The following is a 23,258-nucleotide window of genomic DNA, read 5'->3' as shown; positions in this document are numbered from 1 at the left end:
AATTTTTGTATTTTCAGTAGAGATGGGGTTTCGCCATGTTGGTCAGGCTGGTCTTGAACTCCTGACCTCAGATGATCCGTCCACCTTGGCTTCCCAAAGTGCTGGGATTACAGGCATGAACCACCGTGCCTGGCATGTAAAGCTTTTTGAGCAGTGCTTGCACATTAATATCTTGCAAGAGCTGGTCATTAACAGTACTACTATTAACACATTCTCTCATTTTACCCTCCCACAACCTGATAAAGTAGGGAGGCAGACATGGCTCCATTTTTTGCCAGTAAGAATTACATCTGACACGCCCCATCGCTGAGGAGGTGGTACTAAAGCTGATTCGTAGCAGGGTTCCAGTTCTGCTGATGTGTGCAATGTGACCTATAACAATAAGCCTACTTCTTCCCCTGGGCTTCTGATTCACAATGGAAACCCTTTTAGTTGGGGTCATTCAGAGATCACGCAACAGCAAAGTGCTGTTATGATAAGAACTTTCCTGTTGAAAACTGTTTGACTTCCAGAAGACAGGAACAGACCTTCAATTTAATTTCAGAGTCCTATATGCCAGTTGAATAACAGAGGGATTTTCTTTCATCCTGGCAGAAAATGTGTGTGCTTACTTTTTCATTAATAACCCTTGGGCAAGGAAAACATCAAGCTACAAAGAAGGCTTTCTCCCCTCTACCACATTTTGTTATTGATGAATCGGATATGAATATATGGAAATAACCAGAGAATCTTCAAACACTATGAATTTATATAGGATACTTTCCTGCTGTGGAAACTTTAATTTCCCAGATATTATTAAATTCAAACCTACAATGTTTTTATCAAGAAGGCTACAAGGACAGCAATGCATAGAAAGGCAATGGGCTGTCTCAAGGTCATGCACAGCAAGACAGTGAGGAAACACAGAGGCAGAGAACCATCTCTTGGTGCAAAACATTGTCCTTCAGACTGCCCAATGCATTTCTATTTCTGGCACGGATAAGTGTGACCTGGATATCTGTAAGGTCAAGTCAGAGTTGAAACAGACTATTTGCATTAATTATTTAATTCCTGCAAAGAACATATGCTTTGGCATTGCTCAATCAGCACCAAGTAGAGCTGCATTTTCATTCCCTGTGGGAGGAAAATACTCAGTGACACGAAGTATGGCCATAGCAACTAACTGCAGCACTGTTCTCCCCTCTCAGAGGAGTCTACTCCCCAGGGGCAGAATGTACCACCTCACAGTGAGAATGGGCTACCAGAGACAAGCCGGAAATTCATGTGACTTTGAAGTACTTTAAGTGCTTTTTTTCCATCGCTGAAGGAAAGGAATATAGAGGTACATGTGCACTTAACCAAAGTCAATACCACACAAAAACCATTAAACAGTTTCTAAAAATCATTATCAGTGAAAATAGGATAGGGGCTGGGTGCAGTGGCTCACTCCTGTAATCCTGGCACTTGGGGAGGCCAAGATGGGTGGATCACTTGACAGCAGGAGTTCGAGACCAGGTTAGCCAACATGGTGAAACCCCATCTCTACTACAAACATAAAAATTAGCCGGGCGTGGTGGCACGCACCTGTAGTCCCAGCTACTCCGGTGGCTGAGGCATTAGAATCACTAGAAGCTGGGAGGCAGAGGCTGCAGTAAGCTGAGACTGCATGACTGCACTCCAGCCTGGGTGACAGAGCGAGACTGAAATTAGTATCTATACTACTTACAATGATTATTATTTTCTTCACCTCTTATTCTCTTGTTCTCGCTGAGCACAGACAGGTTTTTCTAATGAAGCGTGGCAAACAGGCATAGGCTATCTGAACTAATCTCCACTCAACCACTTAATTGTAATGGGAACTTTCACAGGTTTTTGAACCTCTCTGAACCTTAGTTTCCTCTTTTTTGTAAAGACTAGATATCACCTATTCGTTCTACCTGATAAATTGGCAAGGAAATAAGGTAACAGATAAAACGTTAAACTCAAACTGGAACTGGGCACTTAATTGCTGAGGAAAAGTGTCAACAAGAATCTCTGGTAATGGCAATGGTGTTGAGGTTATAAAAGCCGAGGTCCAACCTTCTCCATAAACTGAGCCTTCCCTGGTACCTTGTGGTCTGAGTGTCTAGTGCACAGAGGGAAACACAGTGCAGTTCCACAGACTGTTTTGACACAGTAATATATGGATGCTAAATTATGTACTACAGATGAGTGTGTGTGTGTGTGTGTAAGATGAATGTATATGTAGGTATATATGCATGTGGGTATGTGTACATGTAGATGTTTGCATGTGTATGCACGTGTCTTGGGGCTTGGGGTGCTTATGTGTGGTCTATGTGTTTGTGTGTGTATGTGTGTATATATATATATATATATATGCATACATTTGATTAGGTAGAAGCCTGGACAAAAGGCTACTTTCTGGCAACAAGTATCTGGGTCTAAAGAACAGCAACAAAAATGAGAAAGAAAAGAAAACCAAAGAATATTAACTTTTGTTTAAGTCTACCTACCATTCAGTTCCCAGTACTGAGAAAATAGCCTGAATAACTGAGACACAATGACTGATCTCTATCTGAAAATATGCTGTCTCTTTTGAGAATCCCACTGAGTTCTTATTATTTTTTTTCCTGAGCTCTTAATCTAATAAGTGACCTTTCTCCTATTTGTCCCTAAGATACCATGCCAGAAGTTTTTAAAGTTTTGCAAATTCACACTATCTCTTGTGAATTCTTGTGAATAAAGGCCCAAGTGCTAGTTCTACAAATGTCAGTGGAATCAGAGAAAACTTGTACTAGAAACTTTTGACTAGAACTGGTTCACAATTTGACTCAGTCCTGCGCATGACACGCTGATTACTCAGTATGTGCCTGAGGCAGACTAGGATTTGTAGATAGCCTAAGTTTGTCTATGTTTCATTTAGTCTCTAATTGTAAGGGGCTACCTCGGAAGTAAAGGACAGGCTGGTAATGAACCCAGATGTACTATGCCACCTTCTTCAGCGCAAGGTCTTTTCTACTCACTGTCAATTTACATCAAATCTAAACTAGCTACTCAGGAGGCTGAGGCAGGAGGATCGCTACAGCCCAGGAGTCCAAGGCCAGCCTGGGCAGCATAAAGAGACCATCTCTTAAAAAAAGTTTAAAAATCTGAACTGACTATATTGTCAAAGGGCTTCAACCCAGTCTCCTTATTGAGTAATAAAACTCATTTGTTGGTACAATATTGACAATGGCAACAACATCCTTGGACTGAGACTAAATGGATTTCTACCTATGCAAAATCAGTTTGGCCCATCTGTCTGTATACCACAATGACCTCAAATGACCTCCTGCGAAGACTTCTGACCCACCTGTGGATACATCCATCTGGTGGTTCTGTGCTCACAAGTACTGATCCAACCCCAGCTGGGTCTGTGTCTAATTAGTAACGACAAACAGCAATACTCCAGATAGTTGCTGGAAAACAGAACCTCAAACTCATTGCCTCTTAATACCTTTCAAAAGCTCAGCTAAGAACAACAGTGATGGGGGATTTCCAGAATGGTATGTGGTCATCGTTCCTTCGGATATTCTAAATTTCTCCCCAGCCTAACCAGACCATCTGCAGAACAACTCAGACTGGCCCCTGTAGAGATATTTTCTCTGATTAGGTGATGTAATTCTGGCCCCTGTAGAAATGTTTTCTCTGATTAGGTGATGTAATTGGCCTCCATTGAGGGATATGACTGACATCAAACTGCGCTCTAAAACCCGTCACTGTGTTTATGATAAAGTCATGTTACATACCATCCTTTCTAAAGGGTCCATGAAAAAAGCTTCTCCCTGGTCTTGGCATCAAGACTAGTTCTGCTTTTCTTGGGCAACTGGTCTGTTTTTACCTACGTGTGTTGTAACTAATACTATTTCACATTTTGCATGGTCTGACAACGAGCTCACAATCAAATCTTAGCCTGCTTCTTCTACTGAAATAAAACTTGCTGGCATGTATTTTGAGGACTAACCTCACCTCTGGCTATCCACACCATGTTTTGCCTTTGTCTCTTTTTTTAGTTTGCTAATTTTAAATTTATTCTATTTTCCTGTGTCACATACATTTTGCTAGACTACTTTGAAACTCGTTTGAAACAAGTTGAAATATAAATACATTAGAAAAATGAGAAATAACAGTGAAGCACTGTTAGTGGACCAAACATAGTATGTGAAACTTCTCAGAATTCTAATTGTAAGTTTTTCATTTAACATACTAGTCAATGGTCAGGAATAATATTTAGATCTATAACCAACAAGCTTAATGTTAAAGCCGACAGAATAAAAACATACAGACACAATAAGTAACGAGGGAAATTCAGAGATCAAGTTATAAAAGTTAATATATTTTAAAATCCATTGTCAGCCTCTTACCTCTTTAACCTTTTCTGGCAGTCAGTTACAAAAAATATTAATGTTTCCTACAACTTCTACTTGATAACAACATTTCACTGCTCTTCAAAAGCACAACACTCCGAATCACCTACCATGTTTGTGAATAAATGCAAGTCCTTGTAATATCTGATACATGATATTCCTTATAGCAGACTCAGGAAACAACTTATTTCTGTATGAGGCAGAGGAAAACAAAGTTATAAATCAAAGGCCAGATCTTTTGATAATAAATACTAAAGAATACTATTTGTCTATACAGGGGGGCTACCTTATAAACACCAAATATATTCACGTTACAAAAACGAAAAGAGTAAACATTCGATAGTAAGCCAAAAAAAAAGTTTTCCTCCAACATAGCATATGCAAATCAAAAAATCTCCTCTCTCTATGATATAAACTAAAACTTTAAAATAATTCGGTGGGGAAAATTTGAGGTCTTCCAGATGAAGCCCTTATGTAATGCAATGGCTAATATTTTCCTCCTGGCTGAGCAAAACACACAGCACACTGCTGTCATTGTCAATAAAGATGATATTTGTTCACTCAGATCACTCAGAGGGGTACTGAGAATGGCATTCATTTTGCCACAAAAAATGTGCCCAAGAGGTTCCACATGGTTCACCTTTAAAGTTCAAAATTACTGTCACAGGTAAATTTCTTATTAGCCTCCTTTTGCCAGCATGCAAGCAACTGAGTACTGCAGCAAGAGAGGAACTGAAATAAACCTAGGACTTTTCAACAGAGGTCTCAAAATCCAGGAAGCTGTGTCTACCCTTGACTTCTAGTTGCTCTGCCCATATGTCCTAGTGGGAATGGAAAACTGCAATGTCTATTAAATCTGAGCTTCTTTGGATGAATAACTCTTATTTATTTATTTTTTTTTGAGATAGAGTTTCACTCCTGTTGACCAGGCTGGAGTGCAATGGTGCGATCTCGGCTCACCCCAACCTCTACCTCCCATGTTCAAGCAATTCTCCTGCCTCAGTCTCCCTAGTAGCTGGGATTACAGGCATGCCCCACCATCCCAGCTAATTTTGTATTTTTAGTAGAGACAGGGTTTCTCCATGTTGGTCAGGCTGGTCTTGACCTCCTGACCTCAGGTACCTCAGCCTCCCAAAGTGTTGGGATTACAGGCGCCAGCCACTGCGCTCAGCCTGGAAGAATAACTCTTTAAAACAAGAAAACGACTGCATTGAGAACAGTTTCCCTGAATCTAACAGAAGGCCTCTAAAGTAGAAATATGGGTGGGCCCCAAACCTAACTGGCAGCTTTCAACATTAAAGCCCAGTAGCGTGAATGTTAAAGGATTGGAGAAAGAATGAGAATAATGCAATAAGAAAAGAAGAGACAGAGAAAGAAAACACAAAAGCAGAAAGAAAACACATCTGCTTTGCCTATTTATTTCTATAATAAGATAATGATGACCAAACTGTACCTTTCTTTAATGAGCTGGTAAAGATTTTCCTTCATGTACTCGAAGATAAAATAAAGATGATCATTTTCCCTGATAACTTCTTTTAATTTGACTACGTTGGCATGGTTGAGCTTCTTTAAAGACTAAAAGGCAAGGATGAAAAACAAAACAAAACAAATATTAGAGAAAATCTGTTGTTGAAATAGAAAAGTAATCCTATGTATACATGGAAAGAAACATCTAATTTTAGAACCACAGAAATGTCCTAAATTATATTTTATTGACAATTTAATAAACATTATATCTCTGAAATTGACAGTAACCTTATATAGAAAAACTACTTCAATGAACTGACAAAAAGTACATATTCGACCAGTAACTGGTATTTCTAGCTGCCCCCAGCACCAGGCAATGTATCAGGGCTATTTTGGACCCACCCCCTCCAGATGATGGAATTTAGGCTGTGGAAGTAGCCAGAGGGGAATCGATAAAATAAGCTTAGATTTTTCTAGCACTGGAGAATGCAGCTGTGTTGGGCTGAGATCACCAGCTAATAGGCTGCAGACACTTTGAATAGGAAATTGTTCAAAATGACGAAGGGTTGATGGCCTGCTTCTCTTGACTTTTGTCGGGCTCATGTGTGTGTCCACGAGGCATACAGCACTTCTTCTTACAATGTGAGTTTGAGTTACAGAGGACCAGAAGGAGACGGAAGGACCCTGAAGTAAGACAAGAGAAATCCCTCTGCTTCTAAGAACAAAGGCAGAAAGTCAGGCAGTGGATGAGGAATTAGAGGGTGGTTCAGAAAATGGTGCATGGCCTTCTGATTACTCATCTTCACACATACGTACTTTTCGTCTTCCTGAACACATGCGTACATGTGAGTATAGTGATGTGCACACTGTTTTCTGTGTGTATCCTTACTTCTGTTGATAGTGAACCAATCACTTCTGTATTAGTGAGCAGCATCCCTGTTCTTGTACAGCAGACATACCTAAAAACTATTGGTTTGGATAGTCAGAATCTGATCGACTGTCTCCTTCATGAAAGCCTACAAGTGTCACTTTGGCCAGTGAGGTGAGTCCTTTAATTAAAATAGCCCTTTCCTCATACATAGAGAAGGGAGTCCAATATTAAGTTGCTATCTCTGAATTTCACTAAAGAGAACATCCTTTTTTATAAAACAAAGAAAACACGTGAAGAGGAAAGTGTTAAAACGAATATCCTCATCTAGAAGAACACTCAGTGATAAAGTACCCAGGGTTCAAAGCTTGGGAATGTGTAATATGATCAGTTACTTCAAGCAGCTGGCAAGAGAGACGAAATATGGTCAGTAAAAGAGAACAAAATAAGACTCTCTGGAGCTTCCTCGCCAGAAGAATAGTTCCTGCCAAGATACTTCTCTGGCAGGGAATCCTCAGCTATTTTGGTCAATTGTTTTGCTAGATCCTTCTAGTATGGACCAAAGGGGCTGATTACTTCTTTTAGTTGAGTTGGATTCCTGGTTCTCCATGAGTAACAAATATAAACATTGCTTAACTTGTAAGTATTCACTAAACTCTCAGTGATCGCAGCTATCTTTTATGCCTGTTTGCTTAAAACGCATCACAAGCATGCCTGAGGTAGCTAGTGGATGAGCAGCCTTGGGGAAAATTTATTCAGTGGAAAAGAAGTGGTTTTAAAGCTTTTCCGGGAGAGAATTCTAGGCAAGGAGTGGGATGCCTCCAGCTCCTGGCCTGAAGTATGTTTGGAGCCATGAATTACTGGCCCAACTCTACAGCAGCTCACAGCTCTTGTTTCTAGGTGAGGCTCATGAACAAGAAAGTCCATAGTAGATTAAAATAAGAAGTAATTTTGTGTGGGGGATGTCATGTGACTGGCTTTATGAAGATGTATTTCCAAAGAAGCATCTTATTTTGGCTCAGGAAAGGATTCCAAAGCAGAGATAGAGGCAGGTCAGTTGTGTCAGAGTGGAGAAGCAGAAGTAGGAAATTAAGCCTGATCAGCAGTCCAAATGGGGACTGTTTATCCTCATGGATAAAGCTTTCAGTTGGATATTACCAGTGTTGTCCACATCAGGGACTGATCAACAGTTTCTAACTATTAAAACAACAATGTACTGGGCCCCCAGGGTATACTGAGGCTTAAGATGCAGTGCTTGCTCTTAAGAGGCAAACAACCTAATTGGAAAGTCAGGACATGGATACAAAATACATCTAATAAAATAAGAAAGATCATATTAAGTGCCAAGGGAATGACAGAAACAAGGACCATCAGAGATGTGTCAAGGAGTAATCAGCAAACCCTGAGTGGTCAGTGGGAGCATAACCGAGATGTGACTTGAAGGAAGAGTGACACCTGGATGAGCTTGCTGGGAGGAAGCGGGCATGTCAGGAGGGAAGCCCACTGCAGCTGAGGCATGGAAACTGAGTGGAGGACTCTGTCTGGGGGATGAAGGATGAGAATCAATCTAATTTGGTTCTGAGGGAGACTCATCTGTAAGATTTTGGCTGGAGAAGTGGGCAGGGGGCAAACCATTTGGACGCAGGGTATATACCTGCTGAGTTCTTCTGGTGAATCTGCTGCCCTAAGTAGAGTTGCAGAGGGAGATGCCTGACTCGATGAGGTTGAAAAGTAACTGGGGTGTGGGAAAGCTGCACTGAAGAAAGAAGTTTGGAAGGTAATGTAAGAAAAGGAAAGAGGTAGAAACTCAAGGGGAGAGGGGCTTGGGACTTTTTTGGGTTAGAGAGAACGGTGGGCACATGTATAGACTAAAGAGAATGAGCGGGTAGAAAAAAAAGAGTTTAAAGATATAGGAAGGAGGGGGAAATTGTTGGAGCAAGAACCTACCGACATAAAAAATTAAAATGGTTAAAAAAAAACTGAAACAGCAACGGAACACAGTAGGCAGAATATAGGCAGCCTATGGTTTCAAGATGGTGTCTAGAATAGCATAGTGCCATGTAAGGCTATCCTTCTAAGAAAAATAGCACCAGGTGCCATTTCCGCATGATATCACGGGAGCAGGGATTCCCCTCCCTGCCGTGGCTGTCAGGTGCAGAATCTCCCTGAAGTCCACAGGGTCTTCACGAGCAGACATGGAAATGTACAGACAGGCAGCAGCAAGGAGAAAGGAAATGAAGAAGGAACAGTGATGTGGTGAGTACCCAGGATTTCCCTTCAGTTCCCTCTGCTGCTGGAATGAAGCAGCTGGCAGGAAATGAGAAATGATAGTGACAAGAGGCCTTCAGTGACCTTCCTTTCCCTTCCCCTTCTGAGTCAGTAGGCACAAAAGAAGGACCTCAGCAAGGAGGAAGGGATGAGGAATCTTGTAAGGTGCCTCCTTTCTACCCGCTTCCGCCTTCCCTCCCCTGTGTTCAGGGTTAGGCTGTGGCCCAGTGCTGGTAAGTCTGTGTGAGGCTCAACAAGCGCGGGGGTGTGGGGGTGGGGAGGATCCCAGTTGGCAGCCGATGTGGCATCTGTGCAGGCAAGGAAAAAGAGTGGGAGTTGTCTGGTGGTCATCAGCTAGAGGAGCAGTTTCTTCAACTACCTTGCTGAGGCAGTCACTTGCTTCCTAAGATGCTATGTGCCCACAGTTTTTCTAAACTGTTTATATGAGTAATCTCTTTTGCATTAGAACTAATATACAATTAGCTGTATGGAAAAATAAAGGTTTAACATCCAAGCCATGGATACCTCTCAGAACTTCATGTCACAGAGAAAATGTCCTTGGATTATCTTTGTTTTTTTATCTCTGATGTTTGTTTTTTTGTATCTGATGTTTTTGGATCATCTTGAACTTTTATTCTCTAGAACAGAGGTTGGCAAACCATGTCCCATGGGTGAAATCCAGCCCACCACATGTTTTTGTATGGTCCACAAGCTAAGAATATTTTTGTTTTTGTTTTTTTGAGACTGAGTCTTGCTCTGTCACCCAGGCTAGAGCAGTAGCACAATCTCAGCTCACTGCAACCTCCACCTCCCGGGTTCAAGCCTCAGCTTCCTGAGTAGCTGGAATTACAGGTGCCCACCATAACACCTGACTAGTTTTTGTATTTTTAGTAGAGATGGGGTTTCACCGTGTTGGCTAGGCTGGTCTCGAACTCCTGACCTCAAGTGATCCACCTGCTTCAGCCTCCCAAAGTGCTGGGATTACAGGTGTGAGCCACCACACCCAGCCCAAAAAAGATAAAAAAGAATACTTTTATAAATGAACGGCTGTCATCAGTTTGATGATAGGGAACACTAACTTTGAACTCCAATTAAGTTAAATATTATGTCCCCTGAAAAAGAATATCATTCTTCTCATTGGAAGACCTCTAATACAGAAAATTATACTAAATTATTATTAAATTTTATATTTTATGAATAAAAATTTTATGGAAATTTGTTTTTGCTCTTGTTACACACGTATCTATACAACATCTTCAATGTGACATTTTGGTCCTAGAAGCATAAAATACTGACTATCTGGCCCTTTACAGAAAACATTTGCCGATCCCTGCTTTAGACTTGTAACCCCACTTCCATGTACAGGACTCCTTTGGAGAAAAAGAAAGGGTGTTTTTCAATATTCTATTAGGTATTTCAAACAGGGCTGGGTGAGAGGACTAAAATTAGATGAAGCGCCACTCCACTGCACAAGGAAGAGAATTATGCGTGTAAAACTCAATGTGGTCAATCTACTCTGACAGAGAGAAAAATTGGAACCAAATCAATAGAAGAAGGTACAGGGGGAAAGGAGAATAGTGAATCCAGTCAGAAGGCTGAATAAAAGTAAAGATCTGTGCTCCACAATGCTTGACATGGGTGTACCTTGATCAATGAATTTCCTCACAGAAAGTGGAGTGCAAATTATTAGAGCAAGAAACTGAAGTAAGTACTGCTATTATGTTTAGGGAAAAACACTCAACAAATAGATTTTCCCTTATGTTAATAATTAAGAAAATAATTAGGCAATAATAATTCACTAAATCAACATATTCAACTTCTTTATATTGAAATATATTGATATAAGAGATCCATTAAAGATGAAAGCTTTCTAATAACAGTATATACAATTACATCATAATCTTCTGCTTCCGCTGTAATGTTATCATTTGCCTCCCTTTCCAGCATTAGTGAAAAAATTCAAACGAAATGACTATATCAACTATAAATCTAAGCATGTACAAAGCTATTTTAATCATCCATAAATTATTCCTTGGTATATTAATAAATACCTTAACCTCCCGAAGGTTCATGCATTCCTCCCAGGAATAAAACTTTCTTTTCATTCTAGAAGAGAAGAAAGGGACAAACAGCACACTTATTCTCAGTAATAGATTACACTTTGCTTTTAGAAAAATGCTTTCCTTCTGAACCGAATTAACAGGACTTAAAGTGGGTTTAAATTTCTACCCAGTATTATACTATCCCAGACTAGCATTTATTTTCAAATGGCAATGCAATAATCAATCCTAAGTCACAAACTTTGCCAGTAGCAGTGGTGTGGTGCAGTCCAGAGAGGCCTGGACTAGTGTCTTGCTCTACACTAACCAGCTAACCTTGCCCTGGAAGGAACTTGCTCAGGCTTATTCTATCTAGACCAGAGCTGTTCAGTAGAACTTTCTGTATTGATGAAACTGTTCTGTGCTGTCCAGGATGGTAGCCACCAGATAAATGTGGCTACCGAGCACTTGGCATATGGCTAGCACAATGTGGGAACTCAATTTTAATTTTAATTAAATTTAAATTTAAATGCCACATATGGCTACTTGCTATCACACTAGACAGCAGAGTTCTAGACCCTCTAGTGCAGGAGTCAGCAAACTATGACCCATGGGCCAAAACCTCCCCATCTGTTTCTGTACAGCCATGAGCTAAGAACGACATTTACCTTTTTAAATTGGGGGACAAGTCAAAAGAAGAATAATATTTCACGATGTGAAAATTGTGTGAAATTCAAATTCCAGTCTCTATAAGTGAAATTTTACTGGAACACAACCGTACTCATTCATTTATATACCGCCTGTGGCTGCTTTCGAACTACAACGGCAGAACTGAGTAGTTGCAAGAGACCATATGGCCTGTGAAGCTTAAAATATTTACAGCCTGGCCCTTCATAGAGAAAGTTTGCCAACCCCTGGTCTAGAGCCTGAGTGGAGAAAAGAAAACTCCATGAGTTAATCAGAAATCCAGGTTTCAAGGTTATATTTTTCAGTGCATTTCAGTCACATTGTCTCATTTGTCTTATAGCAGCCCAGTGAAACAGACAGGACAGCTGAGGAAACTGAGAAACAGAGAAGGTACACGACTTTCCCGAGGTCTCACTGCTGGCCAGTAACAAACTTCCCATCTCTCCAGCTCACTCTGTCCTTGCCACACTGTCTCCTGGTAGAGTGATCAAATCCTTTATTCATGCCCCAAATATTATTTAGCCCCTGCTATGTGGTACAGTAGGTGCTTTGTCAGGCACTGGAGAGACAATGATAAGAAAGACATCCCTCATGAAACTGACATCATGGCAGGAAGGTAGACAATAATTTTCTGTACCAAGTGCTGTGAAGAAAGGAAAAGAGCCTATAAAAGTGAACCTGAAGGGAGCAGTGGCTCAGCCAAATGATGCAGCAATTTGTAGGTCACATTAAACATTTGGGGCTTCATCCTAAAACGGACAGGAAGACATTGGAAGCTGTCTTAGTTTGGGTTCCTCCAAAAGCAGGGCCTGGGCAAGAACTTGGGTGCAGACAGTTTATTTGGGAGGTGATTCCAGGAAGCAGGGCAAGGAGCAGGAGACTGAGAAAAGAGAGGTAGGGAACCCAATAACGGGTATATGAGTAAGTCAGTAACAGGGTTGGCAACTGGCTCAGGCCTGCTGGGAACCTTTTAAGGAGCTGGACAGAATGCACCTTGGTTGAAAGTCTCCCACATGCACTTGGGGTGGGGTGCTGGCATAGGCATAGAGCTGTGCACTACAACTGCACTGACATCAGGTGGGAGCAAGGGATATGTTCATGGAACACAAAGAACACTTGGTCAAGTAGTTTTAGATGATTGAAGTTGTATGTTTAAAATAATCCCTTTGGTCTGATATCAACAGGGGGAAAGAAAGCCAGGAGCCCTAGTGGCGGAGGACCTCATGGTGGAGGTGGCAAATGGTAATGGGTTGAATGGAGGTTAGCAGTGCGAATATACAGAAGTAGGTGGATCACATAAATATTATGTAGAATTGACAGGACCAGATGACTAAAGGTGAGGCATAATGGGGAGGGAAGGCAGGAGGACTCCCAGGTTTTGAGGGTATAGTACCAATTATTGAAATAGGGAACGCTGAAGAAGAAACAAATTTGGCGTATGCGTGAGAGAATATGCTAAATATGAGTGTAGTTTTAGGCATGGTGAGTTTGAAATGTCTGCTGGGCATCCAAATATAGATGCTGACAAGGCAACTGGACAGAGATGGTTGTGGCAGTCTCCAATGTGGTTCCCAGAGACTCCCACCTCCTGCTACCCAGAGCCTTTTAGAACCCCCTCTCCTTCGACAACTTGCTTCTAACCAACAAAATATAGCAATTTGACAAGGATGTCACTTCTGTGATTAATTCACAGAAGCAAGATATGACTTCCATCTTACTACAAGTCTCTCATTGCCTTCTTGACCCCCATGTCTTGATGTAGCAAATTGCCATGTTGTAAGCTGCTCTTTAGAGGCCCACATGGCAAGGAACTGAGGGCAGCCTCCTGCTAACAGCCAGCAGGGAACTGAGGCCCTCAGGCCAACAACCCACAGATCAACCCACAATCACAAAATGAGCTCAGAAGTGGATTCTTCCCCAGTCCAACCTTTGGATGAGACCCCAGCCTTGGCCAACACCTTGACTACAGCCTCATGAGAGATACTGAGGCAAAGAACTTAGCTAAGCTGTGTTCAGACTCCTGACCCAGAGAAACTGAGATAATAAATGTGTGTTGTTTTAAACAACCAAGTCTTGGAGTAAATTGTTACACAACAACAGATAACTAATACAGTGTGTCTGGACTCAGGCTGTGAAGGGCAAAGGGGGCAGAAGGAACAAGACAGCAGTCACCAGACCACCACACGCATGTAGATGGCCCAAACGAAGTCACTTAATTTCTTGGAGTTTCACTTTCCTCTCATGTAAAATGATGTTTATTAACCTGCTTGTTACTACCTCACGATATGAGAAAACACTTTGATAACAAGTACTTTTACTATGTGCAAAGTAGTAAATCTAAAGTGGAAACGTTTTTAATACCTCTAACATGAGTGTTACAGAATCAATAATCATCTAACCCACGGCAATCATTATCTAAGGTTCTTCTCCAGGCATCCCACCCACTCCCCTTTAGAACTGTTTCAAAGACGGGAAATGGTGAGGGTAGAGATAAAATTATCACAGGAGTGAAGGATCAAACTTACTTTTTAATAGCAATCAGCTCCCCAGACTCAATGCTTCTTCCCAGCAGCACGGAACCATAGGTTCCATCCCCGAGCTGCCTGATTGTTGTGTATCTATTCATGGTGTGCCTGCTCAGGCCAGACACTCATCTCACGGCCGAAGCGGTTCAGTCCTGCAGTGGTAGCAGTCCTCCCCAGAATGTAACCAGATTTTTCGATGGCAGCACCAGCACAAGGTATTCAATAGGACGTGACTATCTCCCAAATACATATTTTCAAAAATCAGTCTTCTGCCTGCAGAGAAAAATGAGAGACAAGGATAAATGCTAATATATACATTTTGAGTATATGTATTTTTGTAAGTCTAAATCTGTGTTTTATTGAACAGTCACCCCCACATACTTGCATACCATTCATGACTACAACAGCAGAGCTGAATAGTCGTGTGATGCTGTATAGCCTGCAAAGCCCAAAGTACAGCAGGTTTTGGAACAATGTTGTTTCGTTATAATGTTGATGAGGGAAAAGCTCCATGTGGAGCTTCCACATTCTCCCTGTGTCTGTGTGGGTTTTCTCCAGGTGCTCCAGTTTCCTTCCACATTCCAAAGAGGTGCACACTAGGTGAACTGGTATGTCTATACTGTCCCAGGCCTGAGTGAGTGTAGGGGGTGTGCGTGTGAATGTGCCCTGCAATTGGTGTCTGTCTAGGGTTGGTTCCCACTCTGGGCCCTAAGCTGCTGGGAGAGGCTTAGGTTTACCACCCACAACTGTAAACTGGAATAAGCAGGTAATAATTACCTTACCTTTTTTTTTTTAATCTTTCTTAAATGTATTTATAACTTACATTTATTCCAATGTTTAATATTCAAAGTGTTTTAGTCTTTATTTAGAAGTTTGGTGATGTTTTTATGACCAGAAATATGCTGTAGGAACTTAACTCTTGTTTATATCAATTAGCCTATGGCAAAATTGGTTTTGTTATATGTTGTTTGGCATAAAGTTGCAGTTTCCAAAGAACCTACTGATAGGTTACATGAGGACTTAGTGTATTGACTATGTTGCCCTTTACACAGTTCACTAACCCTTGGTCTAAATAATGCTCTTTTATAATTTCTTATACAACTAGAGATATTATGCTTGGAAAGTAAATTTGTCACTGACTCAGAAATGAATCAGCTCCAATTCAATGCTTTTCTGCTGACTAACCATTCTGGGCAAACACTGAGAGATAACTGTGGTCGATGAAAATTGTCAAGCTATGAAAATTTCTGCTAAATATACTGTGTTCTATACACTTGAGCTACAATTAACAATGTAAACATACAAAAGCTAAGAAATGCTAAACTAAAGTTCTCCTGATAGAGAACTTATGTGTGCTGCATGAACTACGTGTGGCCAAGCGTCAATGGTATTATTATCACTACTAGACATTCAAAAGCCAAAGAACTAGGAATTCAAGGCCTATGTGCAGGGTGTGCTCCTTTTAAAGTCATTCGGTTTGTGTCTTAAAAATAATGTCACTGATTTTTCATTTATATAATTCAGGCTGCCTATAATAAAGAAACTGTAGTAATAATGTAAAGTGACTACTTCTCCTACAAAGTGTCCAAATCACAAAAGACAAGGACAGACTAAGGATTTGTCAGAGATTGGAGGCAATTAAGCAGACATGCCAACTAAATGCAATGTGGGATCCTTGACAGGACCCTGGAATAGAAAAGGACACTAGTGAAAAAGTTGGTAAGATCTGTTGTTAGTAGTATTGTGCCAATGCTAATTTCCTGGTTTTGATCATTGTTCTATGGTTATGTAAGCTATTAATATTAGGGAAAGTGGGGTGAAGGGTTTCTAGGAACTCTGTACTATTTTTGCAAGTTTTCTGTAAGTCTAAAATTAGTTCAAGATTAAAAATTTAAAAATAGGCCGGGTGCGGTGGCTCATGACTGTAATCCCAGCACTTTGGGAGGCTGAGGTCAGGAATTTGAGACCAGCCTGGCCAACATGGTGAAACCCCATCTCTGCTAAAAACACAAAAATTAGCCGGGCGTGGTGGCATGTGCCTGTAGTCCCAACTACTCGGGAGGCTGGGGCAGGAGAATCGCTTGAACACAGGAGGCACAGACTGCAGTAAGCCAAGATCACACCACTGCACGCCAGCCTGGGTAACAGAGTGAGACTCGGTCTCAAAAAAAATTTTCTTAAATAAAATAAATAAATAAATAAATCTAGACTACGTTCTCCTGAAAGCTGTGTGTGAGCTTGAAAAATCTTAAGAAATATAAAGGTCCTGCCTGATTTCACCATGCTTCATCACAGAATCAAACAAGCTTAGAGATCAAGCCCTGCTCTACCCACCCTGCGCTCATTCCCTTTCCCCTAGAACCACTGGTTGGAAGGGCATTTTCCTTCTTGAAACTCTTCAGGATCAGACTCCCTACAACCTCCTTCAGCAGCTCTTTAGGGTGATGTATTCCATTGATGACTAATAAATATTTATAAAGTACATTCTGTGTGACAGATCCTATCTTTAAGCTCTGAGGATACAAAGACCAATAAAATACGGTCCCTTCTTTTAAAGAGCTTAGAGTCTCCTGGCAGGGGATGGAGTGTGGATGGGAAGGGGGAAGCAGATATGTACCACTCATGAATACAAACTAAGATATTTCCAGTATGCTTAGGGCACAAGATGTGGAGGGGAATTAAGGAGAAAGCCCTCTTGGTTTCCAGCTGGGTCAATTCCATCTGGGCTTAGGGAGGGCAGAAAAAATCTTCGTAAAAGATTGTCTTAAAAAAGAGAAAAGCAGGTGTTTTGTAGGGCAAATGGGATTCTAGTAGTCCAAGAAGCAGAAACTAAGAGACAGGGGCTTGAAATTGGGGGGTGGGAAATGGGGAGCTTGTAGAAAGAGTTGGCAGAGTTTTGTTTATGGAGGAACCCAGATGCCATTTTTTAAAATACAGGTTTTGACTGGAATCTGCACTGGAGAAGAAAATGCTATAAAGCAGGGCTCCCCAAACCCAGGGCTGTGAACCAGTCTGTGGCCTGTTAGGAGCTAGGTCACACAGCAGGAGGAGAGCCATGGGTGAGTGAGCATTATTGCCTGAGCTCCACCTCCTGTCAGATCAGCAGCGGTGGCATTAGATTCTCACAGAAGCACGAACCCTATTGTGAACTGCCCATGGAAGGGATCTAGGTTGCATGCTCCTTAGGACACTAACGCCTGATGATCTGAGGTGGAACAGTTTCATCCTGAAACCATGGACAGTATATTAGATAAAAACATTTGTCTGTGTCAAAGTTACTGCAGCTGTAGTTACTGTCCTATGATTCAGAAAGAATGTAGTTTCATTCTTAGGAAATACACTCTGAGGGTTTACAGTTAAAGGACCATGATGTATGCAATTTATTCTCAAGTGGGTAGAACAAAATTTTTATGTGCATTGCAGGGAGAACAAATGGGGTAAAATGTTAACAATAGGTAAATCTGGGTAAAGGGTATGCTATGGACTGAATGGTCTCCCTCCTCCAAATTTCCCCCACACCCCCTACCACGAGGACACAGGAAAAAGGCAGCCATCTAAAAGCCAGGAAGACAGCCCTCACCGGAAACCAAACCATTTGATCTTAGTCTCTCCAGCCTCCAGAACTGTGAAAAAAATAAATTTCTGTTAAGATACCCAGTCTTTGATATTATGTTATATATGGTAGCCCAAGCAGACTAAGATAGAATGTATGGGTATTCTTTTAGTATTCTTGCAATTTGTGTAAATTTAAAATTATTATAGATTAAAAATTTCAATTATCCCTAAAATGGTAGAAGGGAAATTTTTAAAAGATACAGGCATCTTAAGTGTTTTATTTTAGATCAAAATATACAAATGCAGACTTATTTAATACAACTTGTTGAGAGGACAGAACACTGTCATATACCATGGTTCCTTCACTTCATGATTACTATATTATGGAATAGATTGGATTCAGGCTGTGCTTTAACCCAAAAAGTACATTTGGACCACAGCACAAGCAGTTGTGGCTCTGCATTTGTTTTCCCCTTTTTCTTCTTAATATTTATCTTCAACTATTTTTTTCATGTAGCATACACACAGTCCTCAACTTATGATGGTTTGACTTATGATATTTTGACTTTACAATGGCGCCAAAGCTACATGCATTTAGTAGAAATCATATTTCGAGTGCCTATACAACTATTCTGTTTTTCACTTTCAGTGCAGTATTCAATATATCCATGAACTATTCAATGCATTATTATACAATGGGCTTTGTGTTAGATAATTTTGCCCAACTATAGGCCAATGTAAGTGTTCTGAACATGTTTAAGACAGGGGAGGCTTACAATGATGCTCAGTAGGTTAGGTGAATTAAATGTATTTTTTACAATGATTTTTTAACTTACGATGTAACCCCACTCTCAGTTGAGACACATCTGTGTATGAATTCTCTATCATTCATTATTTCACTTTCTAACAAATTAAGACTCCCAAACCATTGTTTTATGTCATCTTCCTAAAAAAAAAATCACTGGAAGCTTGATTTATCAAAAAAATCAGCCAACTGATAAACAATGTTTTGTTTAAAGGAGGCTTTGCCCTAGACAATGGGAAGTCAACTCAAGTTTTGTAACTAGGGGCTAACATGATCAGATCTGCATTTTGTAATCCAGTTAGAATATTTTTCTTCATGTCCAACCAACACTTGCATATTCTAATTTAAGCAAATTTCTTCATGCCTACTTTTCTGTGGATATAAAGAAGCCATGTGATAAAAATGTCTATGCACATGAAATTAGTAATCAAGCATGTGCCTCTCAGCCTTCTCCTGCCTTAATTACACGACCTTTTCTTAGAGAAAGCATTTTCCACTCCTTTAATTACCTTTGGCATTCATCTCTGAATCCTCACACGTTTCTCATTACTCCATCTCCTTGATGAACTATAGTGACCAAAACTTAATAGTAACCTATATTACAGTAGCATGTGGGCTTCCCTCATGCTTTTTGCAATGGCATTATACTACTGATTTATATCAGTTATTAATATTAAAGTCTTTTTTGGATAGTTAATGTCCCTTCATCATCCACTTAAATTGTACAATGGGAACAATGGTTTCCTAGATTAATGCACAGTCACCCCAACAATTCCTCCTTGTTATAGTCTGTCATATTATCAAGGAACAAAATCTAAGTACTCTGGCAAGATATGACTCTCACCACACCATGGTAGTTACTTTCTAATTTCTTATGCTACTTCAGGTAATTACCTAACAACTATACAATAGATCAGACTAGTGCCTCTTCAAGCATTGATGGCAGATGGTATAATTTTATTTAAACTTTAATGAGATGCTAAGCATCATGCAAGGTTCTTGGGCACACTATGGATAAGGCTAGGGTCTCTCCTTTAAATCACACACAACTGACAAATACACAAAAAATGTAGAAACTGCTATGAGAATGCAGTAGACAGCAACCAACTCTTGGGAGGAGGAGAGATCTGACAATCCTTCAGAGAAGAGGTAGTATCAAGATATTAAAAAATGAAAAAGGTTTTCTTACGCAGAAAAGGAGAGAAAGAAATTATAAGTGGAGGAAACTGTAAAAATGTTGGTGAATACAAGAGCTTGGTGTGTTCACAAGAGGGCAGGCACAGCCTAGTGGTTCTCACCCTGGTTGAATACAGAATCACCTAGAGAACCTTTAACATTTACTCACGCCTAGCCCCAGCCCCAAGAAGCAGGTCAGGATGGGGGCTGAGCTTTGAGAGTTCTGAAAGTTTTCCAGGTCTGATGTGCAACCAGGGATAAGTACAAGGCTAGGGTATAAAATCAATTCCAATAGAGGGCAGTGGGGGAAATAGCAGGAAATAGCTAGAAAGTTAGGATGGGCCCAATTGAACGTGTATGTGTATCATGCAGGACTTTTTTGTTTTTGCTTTTGTTTTGTTATTTTTTTGAGACAGGGTCTCACTCTGTCACCCAGGCTGAAGTACAGTGGCGCAAAATCACAGCTCACTGCAGCCTCAACCTCCTAAGCCCAAGTAATCCTCCCACCTCAGCCTCCCAAGTAGCTGGGGGTACTTAGTGTACACTACGAGGCATGATTTTTTTTCTTTTTTTTTTAAGAGATGAGGTCTCTTTTTTTTTTTTTTGCCCAGGTTGGTCTCGAACTTTTGGGCTCAAGCAATCCTCCCACTTTGGCTTCCCAAAGTGCTAGGATTATAGGTGTGAGTGCACCTGGCCTCACGCAGGAGTCTGATTTTTGTCCAACAGAAGGGAGCTCCTCAGAGTTTTTAAAGCAGAGAAACAGCATGAATAAAATCCCTCTGGAGACTACATAGATGTCAGCATACAGAGATCAGAGGCAGAGACTAATTAGGAGGTTACTCCAGTAGCCCAGGTGAAATATGATAAAGGCCTGAACAAAGGCACTGGACTGGGTGAGTCTTAGATACAACAGGAGACTATGGGTTTAAGATAGCGAATGTGTGTGCTTGTGTTATTTGGACAATGTACAGAGATATGGGTTCTGTTTTCTGGGGTGCTGAATTTGAGGTATGTACCAAACCTCTCACTGGAGATGCTCAATAAGCAAATAGCTCTAAGGTTGTTTTATTTTTCCCCAAAGATAGAGTATTATTGGAGCTCTTATTGGGAACACAGCATTCAGACAAGGCTGATACACCATATCACTCCAGGGTACTCCATTCACATAGAACACAACGTGAAAGGTGCCCACTGGAGTTGTTCGATAAGGCAGCCTGTGTTCAGAATAAGGAATGCAATAGTCCCATCATACCCTTGGTTTACTGCTCCAGATGCTTCAAGATAAACATTGAAGAACATAGTGTGGCATCTAAATGAAAGTACAAGGGTAGATGAAGAAACACCAGATGCTGGAAGCAAAGGAGACTTGGAAAGCCATGATAACTGTCCCAAGTGTACAAAGGGACATCAGAGAGAAGGGTTAGTTACACTAGGTATGGATCCAGAGGACAGAACCATGAGCACTCTTTGAGCTTTCTATTATTCACATTAGTGAATTTTCCCATACTGAGAAAAAGTGAATGGTATTAGCCAAACTAGCATTAGACAAGAAGCACCAGTCAGCTCATAGTCAAATCTGAGCATATCCTAGCAGGATGTGGTTAAATACACTTGAGAATGGTGTTGTTGTTATTCATCCTTTTTGTGGTTGTCCAAATATGATGACTCATGTCATAATCTGAAAGTAAAGAACAAAAACTTACTGTTGCTCTGGGAAAATAGGGCGATGGACAATGCACTAGAAAAAAGAAGGGAGCCATGGCAGGCACCTTCGCTGCTCTACTCCATAACAATGCTCCCCTTCTTGCTTAGTTTACAGGACCCTGATTTTACTCAGGATTCGACATACTCAGGCACAGCAGCCACCCCAGGGCATGTACTACGATAGATCTAAGCCAAGCAAAGGAATTCTACTTCCTTACTAAAATCTGTTTAGGAGTAGTGCCATGGCTCGGACTTATGAGAATAAAAGTGAAGTGAGCTGATGAGGAAGGAGAAGAGCTTCTGAGAAGGAATCTACTCCCTATTAAAGACAGTTGACAAAGAAGCTGCATTGAACATGGCTGTGTAAAGTTGTGACATTTAGGGCTGAAGCAGAGACGACTACAAGACATCAGTCCTAAAGATGAGAATCCCATCTGTGAAGGATGTATTCATAGAAAGAGGCTGAGTCCTTGATGACATCAGTGGGCTGCTGCTTGAACCCTGAAAATATATGCCTTTGGGTTTATTGTTTTGCAACCTAACTGAAGGTCTCTGTTGAAGAAGTCACTGTTAATCTATCCAGTACAGCTGAAGGCATTCCTGATACAGTGGGTTATGCTAACTTAGGTGACAAAATACAAAATTCTCTACAGGAGGTGACAGATAGACCTTTATGGTTAGCATAGTTTTGAAGACTGAAAGAGGTGTACAGCTGGAGACAAATTAGAAGTAACTGTCAGCCTAATGTTCATTTCCTTTCCATTATCTGCTTCCATTTTGAAAGAAAATATGATGCAAATAAGATACAAACCTATTGTGGTAAAAGAATGTCCAAAAATGGCACTCGGTATCACTCCAGGTTGCTTGGACAACTAGCTAGCTGAAGTGTGTGACCTTGTGGAATCCAGTCATGTGCCTGTAACATGGCAGGTGGGAAACATGAAAGGATTCCACTTTGCATGACAAGTGGGGCACAACGTGGGGACCACTCTGCATGTCATCGATAGTGACATTTACTATAGACAGCCACAGAGCTTCAGTCAAAGGCAACCAAGGCAAACACAGAACTCTCAAGCTGAGTTCTTTTTTCTTTTTGTGAGACAGGGTTTTGCTCTGTCTCCCAGATGAGTGCAATGGTGTGATCATGGCTCACTGCAGCCTCATGGGCTCAGACAATCCTCCCACCTCAGCCTCCTGATTAGCTGGGACTACAGGCACACACCACCATGCCTGGTTAACTTTTGTATTTTTTGTAGAGACGGGGACTTGCTATGTTGCCCAGGTTGGTCTTGAACTCCTGAGTTCAGGCACTCTGCCCACCTCAGCCTCCCAAAGTGTTGGGGTTATAGGTGGGAGCCACTGTGCCCAGCCTCAATTGGAGTTCTAACAGGGAAAAAGGTTTCAGCACTCTAATGACTATTTTTAGTGTATTAATATTAATACATCCTTCTTTGATACTTAATGGGAGACACCTACATCTACAGAGTCAGTGCTTCAAAGAAGCAGGCAAATATCAAAAATTTGGTACTTGACAAGACATCACAATTCCAGCCTGAAATCTCTTGAGTATATGACATTAGCATACAAAGATTTCACACTGTATAGACCAGACACCACACACTGGCAGCATAATATTTTACCCATAAGTCACTCCATTGAGACCTCAGTCCATAAGTAGAAGGCTGTTTCTACTGTTGGATTCTTTACAATTTGTTAAAAAAGCCAACTATTGTCTTTTCTATGGTTGTGAGGTTTACTCGCATTTGTGTGTGTGTGTAT

General features: G+C 40.9%; 1 protein-coding gene across 1 annotated transcript in view; it reads right to left on the bottom strand.

Annotated features, from left to right (window-relative positions):
* The window catches only part of ICK (intestinal cell (MAK-like) kinase), a 62,071-nt gene that overhangs the window by 25,829 nt on the left and 12,984 nt on the right, over positions 1-23,258 (bottom strand). Inside the window, exons 2-5 of the mRNA XM_011960219.1 lie at positions 14,240-14,512; positions 11,040-11,094; positions 5,839-5,960; positions 4,496-4,575 (exon numbers count right to left, since the gene is read on the bottom strand). Of these exons, the coding sequence (XP_011815609.1) occupies positions 4,496-4,575; positions 5,839-5,960; positions 11,040-11,094; positions 14,240-14,340 (358 nt within the window). The 5' untranslated portion in view covers positions 14,341-14,512. The remainder of the gene's footprint in view (positions 1-4,495; positions 4,576-5,838; positions 5,961-11,039; positions 11,095-14,239; positions 14,513-23,258) is intronic.

The sequence above is a fragment of the Colobus angolensis genome, unplaced genomic scaffold, assembly GCF_000951035.1.
Source record: "Colobus angolensis palliatus isolate OR3802 unplaced genomic scaffold, Cang.pa_1.0 Scaffold51, whole genome shotgun sequence".
Classification (NCBI taxonomy): domain Eukaryota; kingdom Metazoa; phylum Chordata; class Mammalia; order Primates; family Cercopithecidae; genus Colobus; species Colobus angolensis.
Note: the sequence above shows the minus strand (reverse complement) of the source record. Positions and strands in the feature narration are given on the sequence as shown.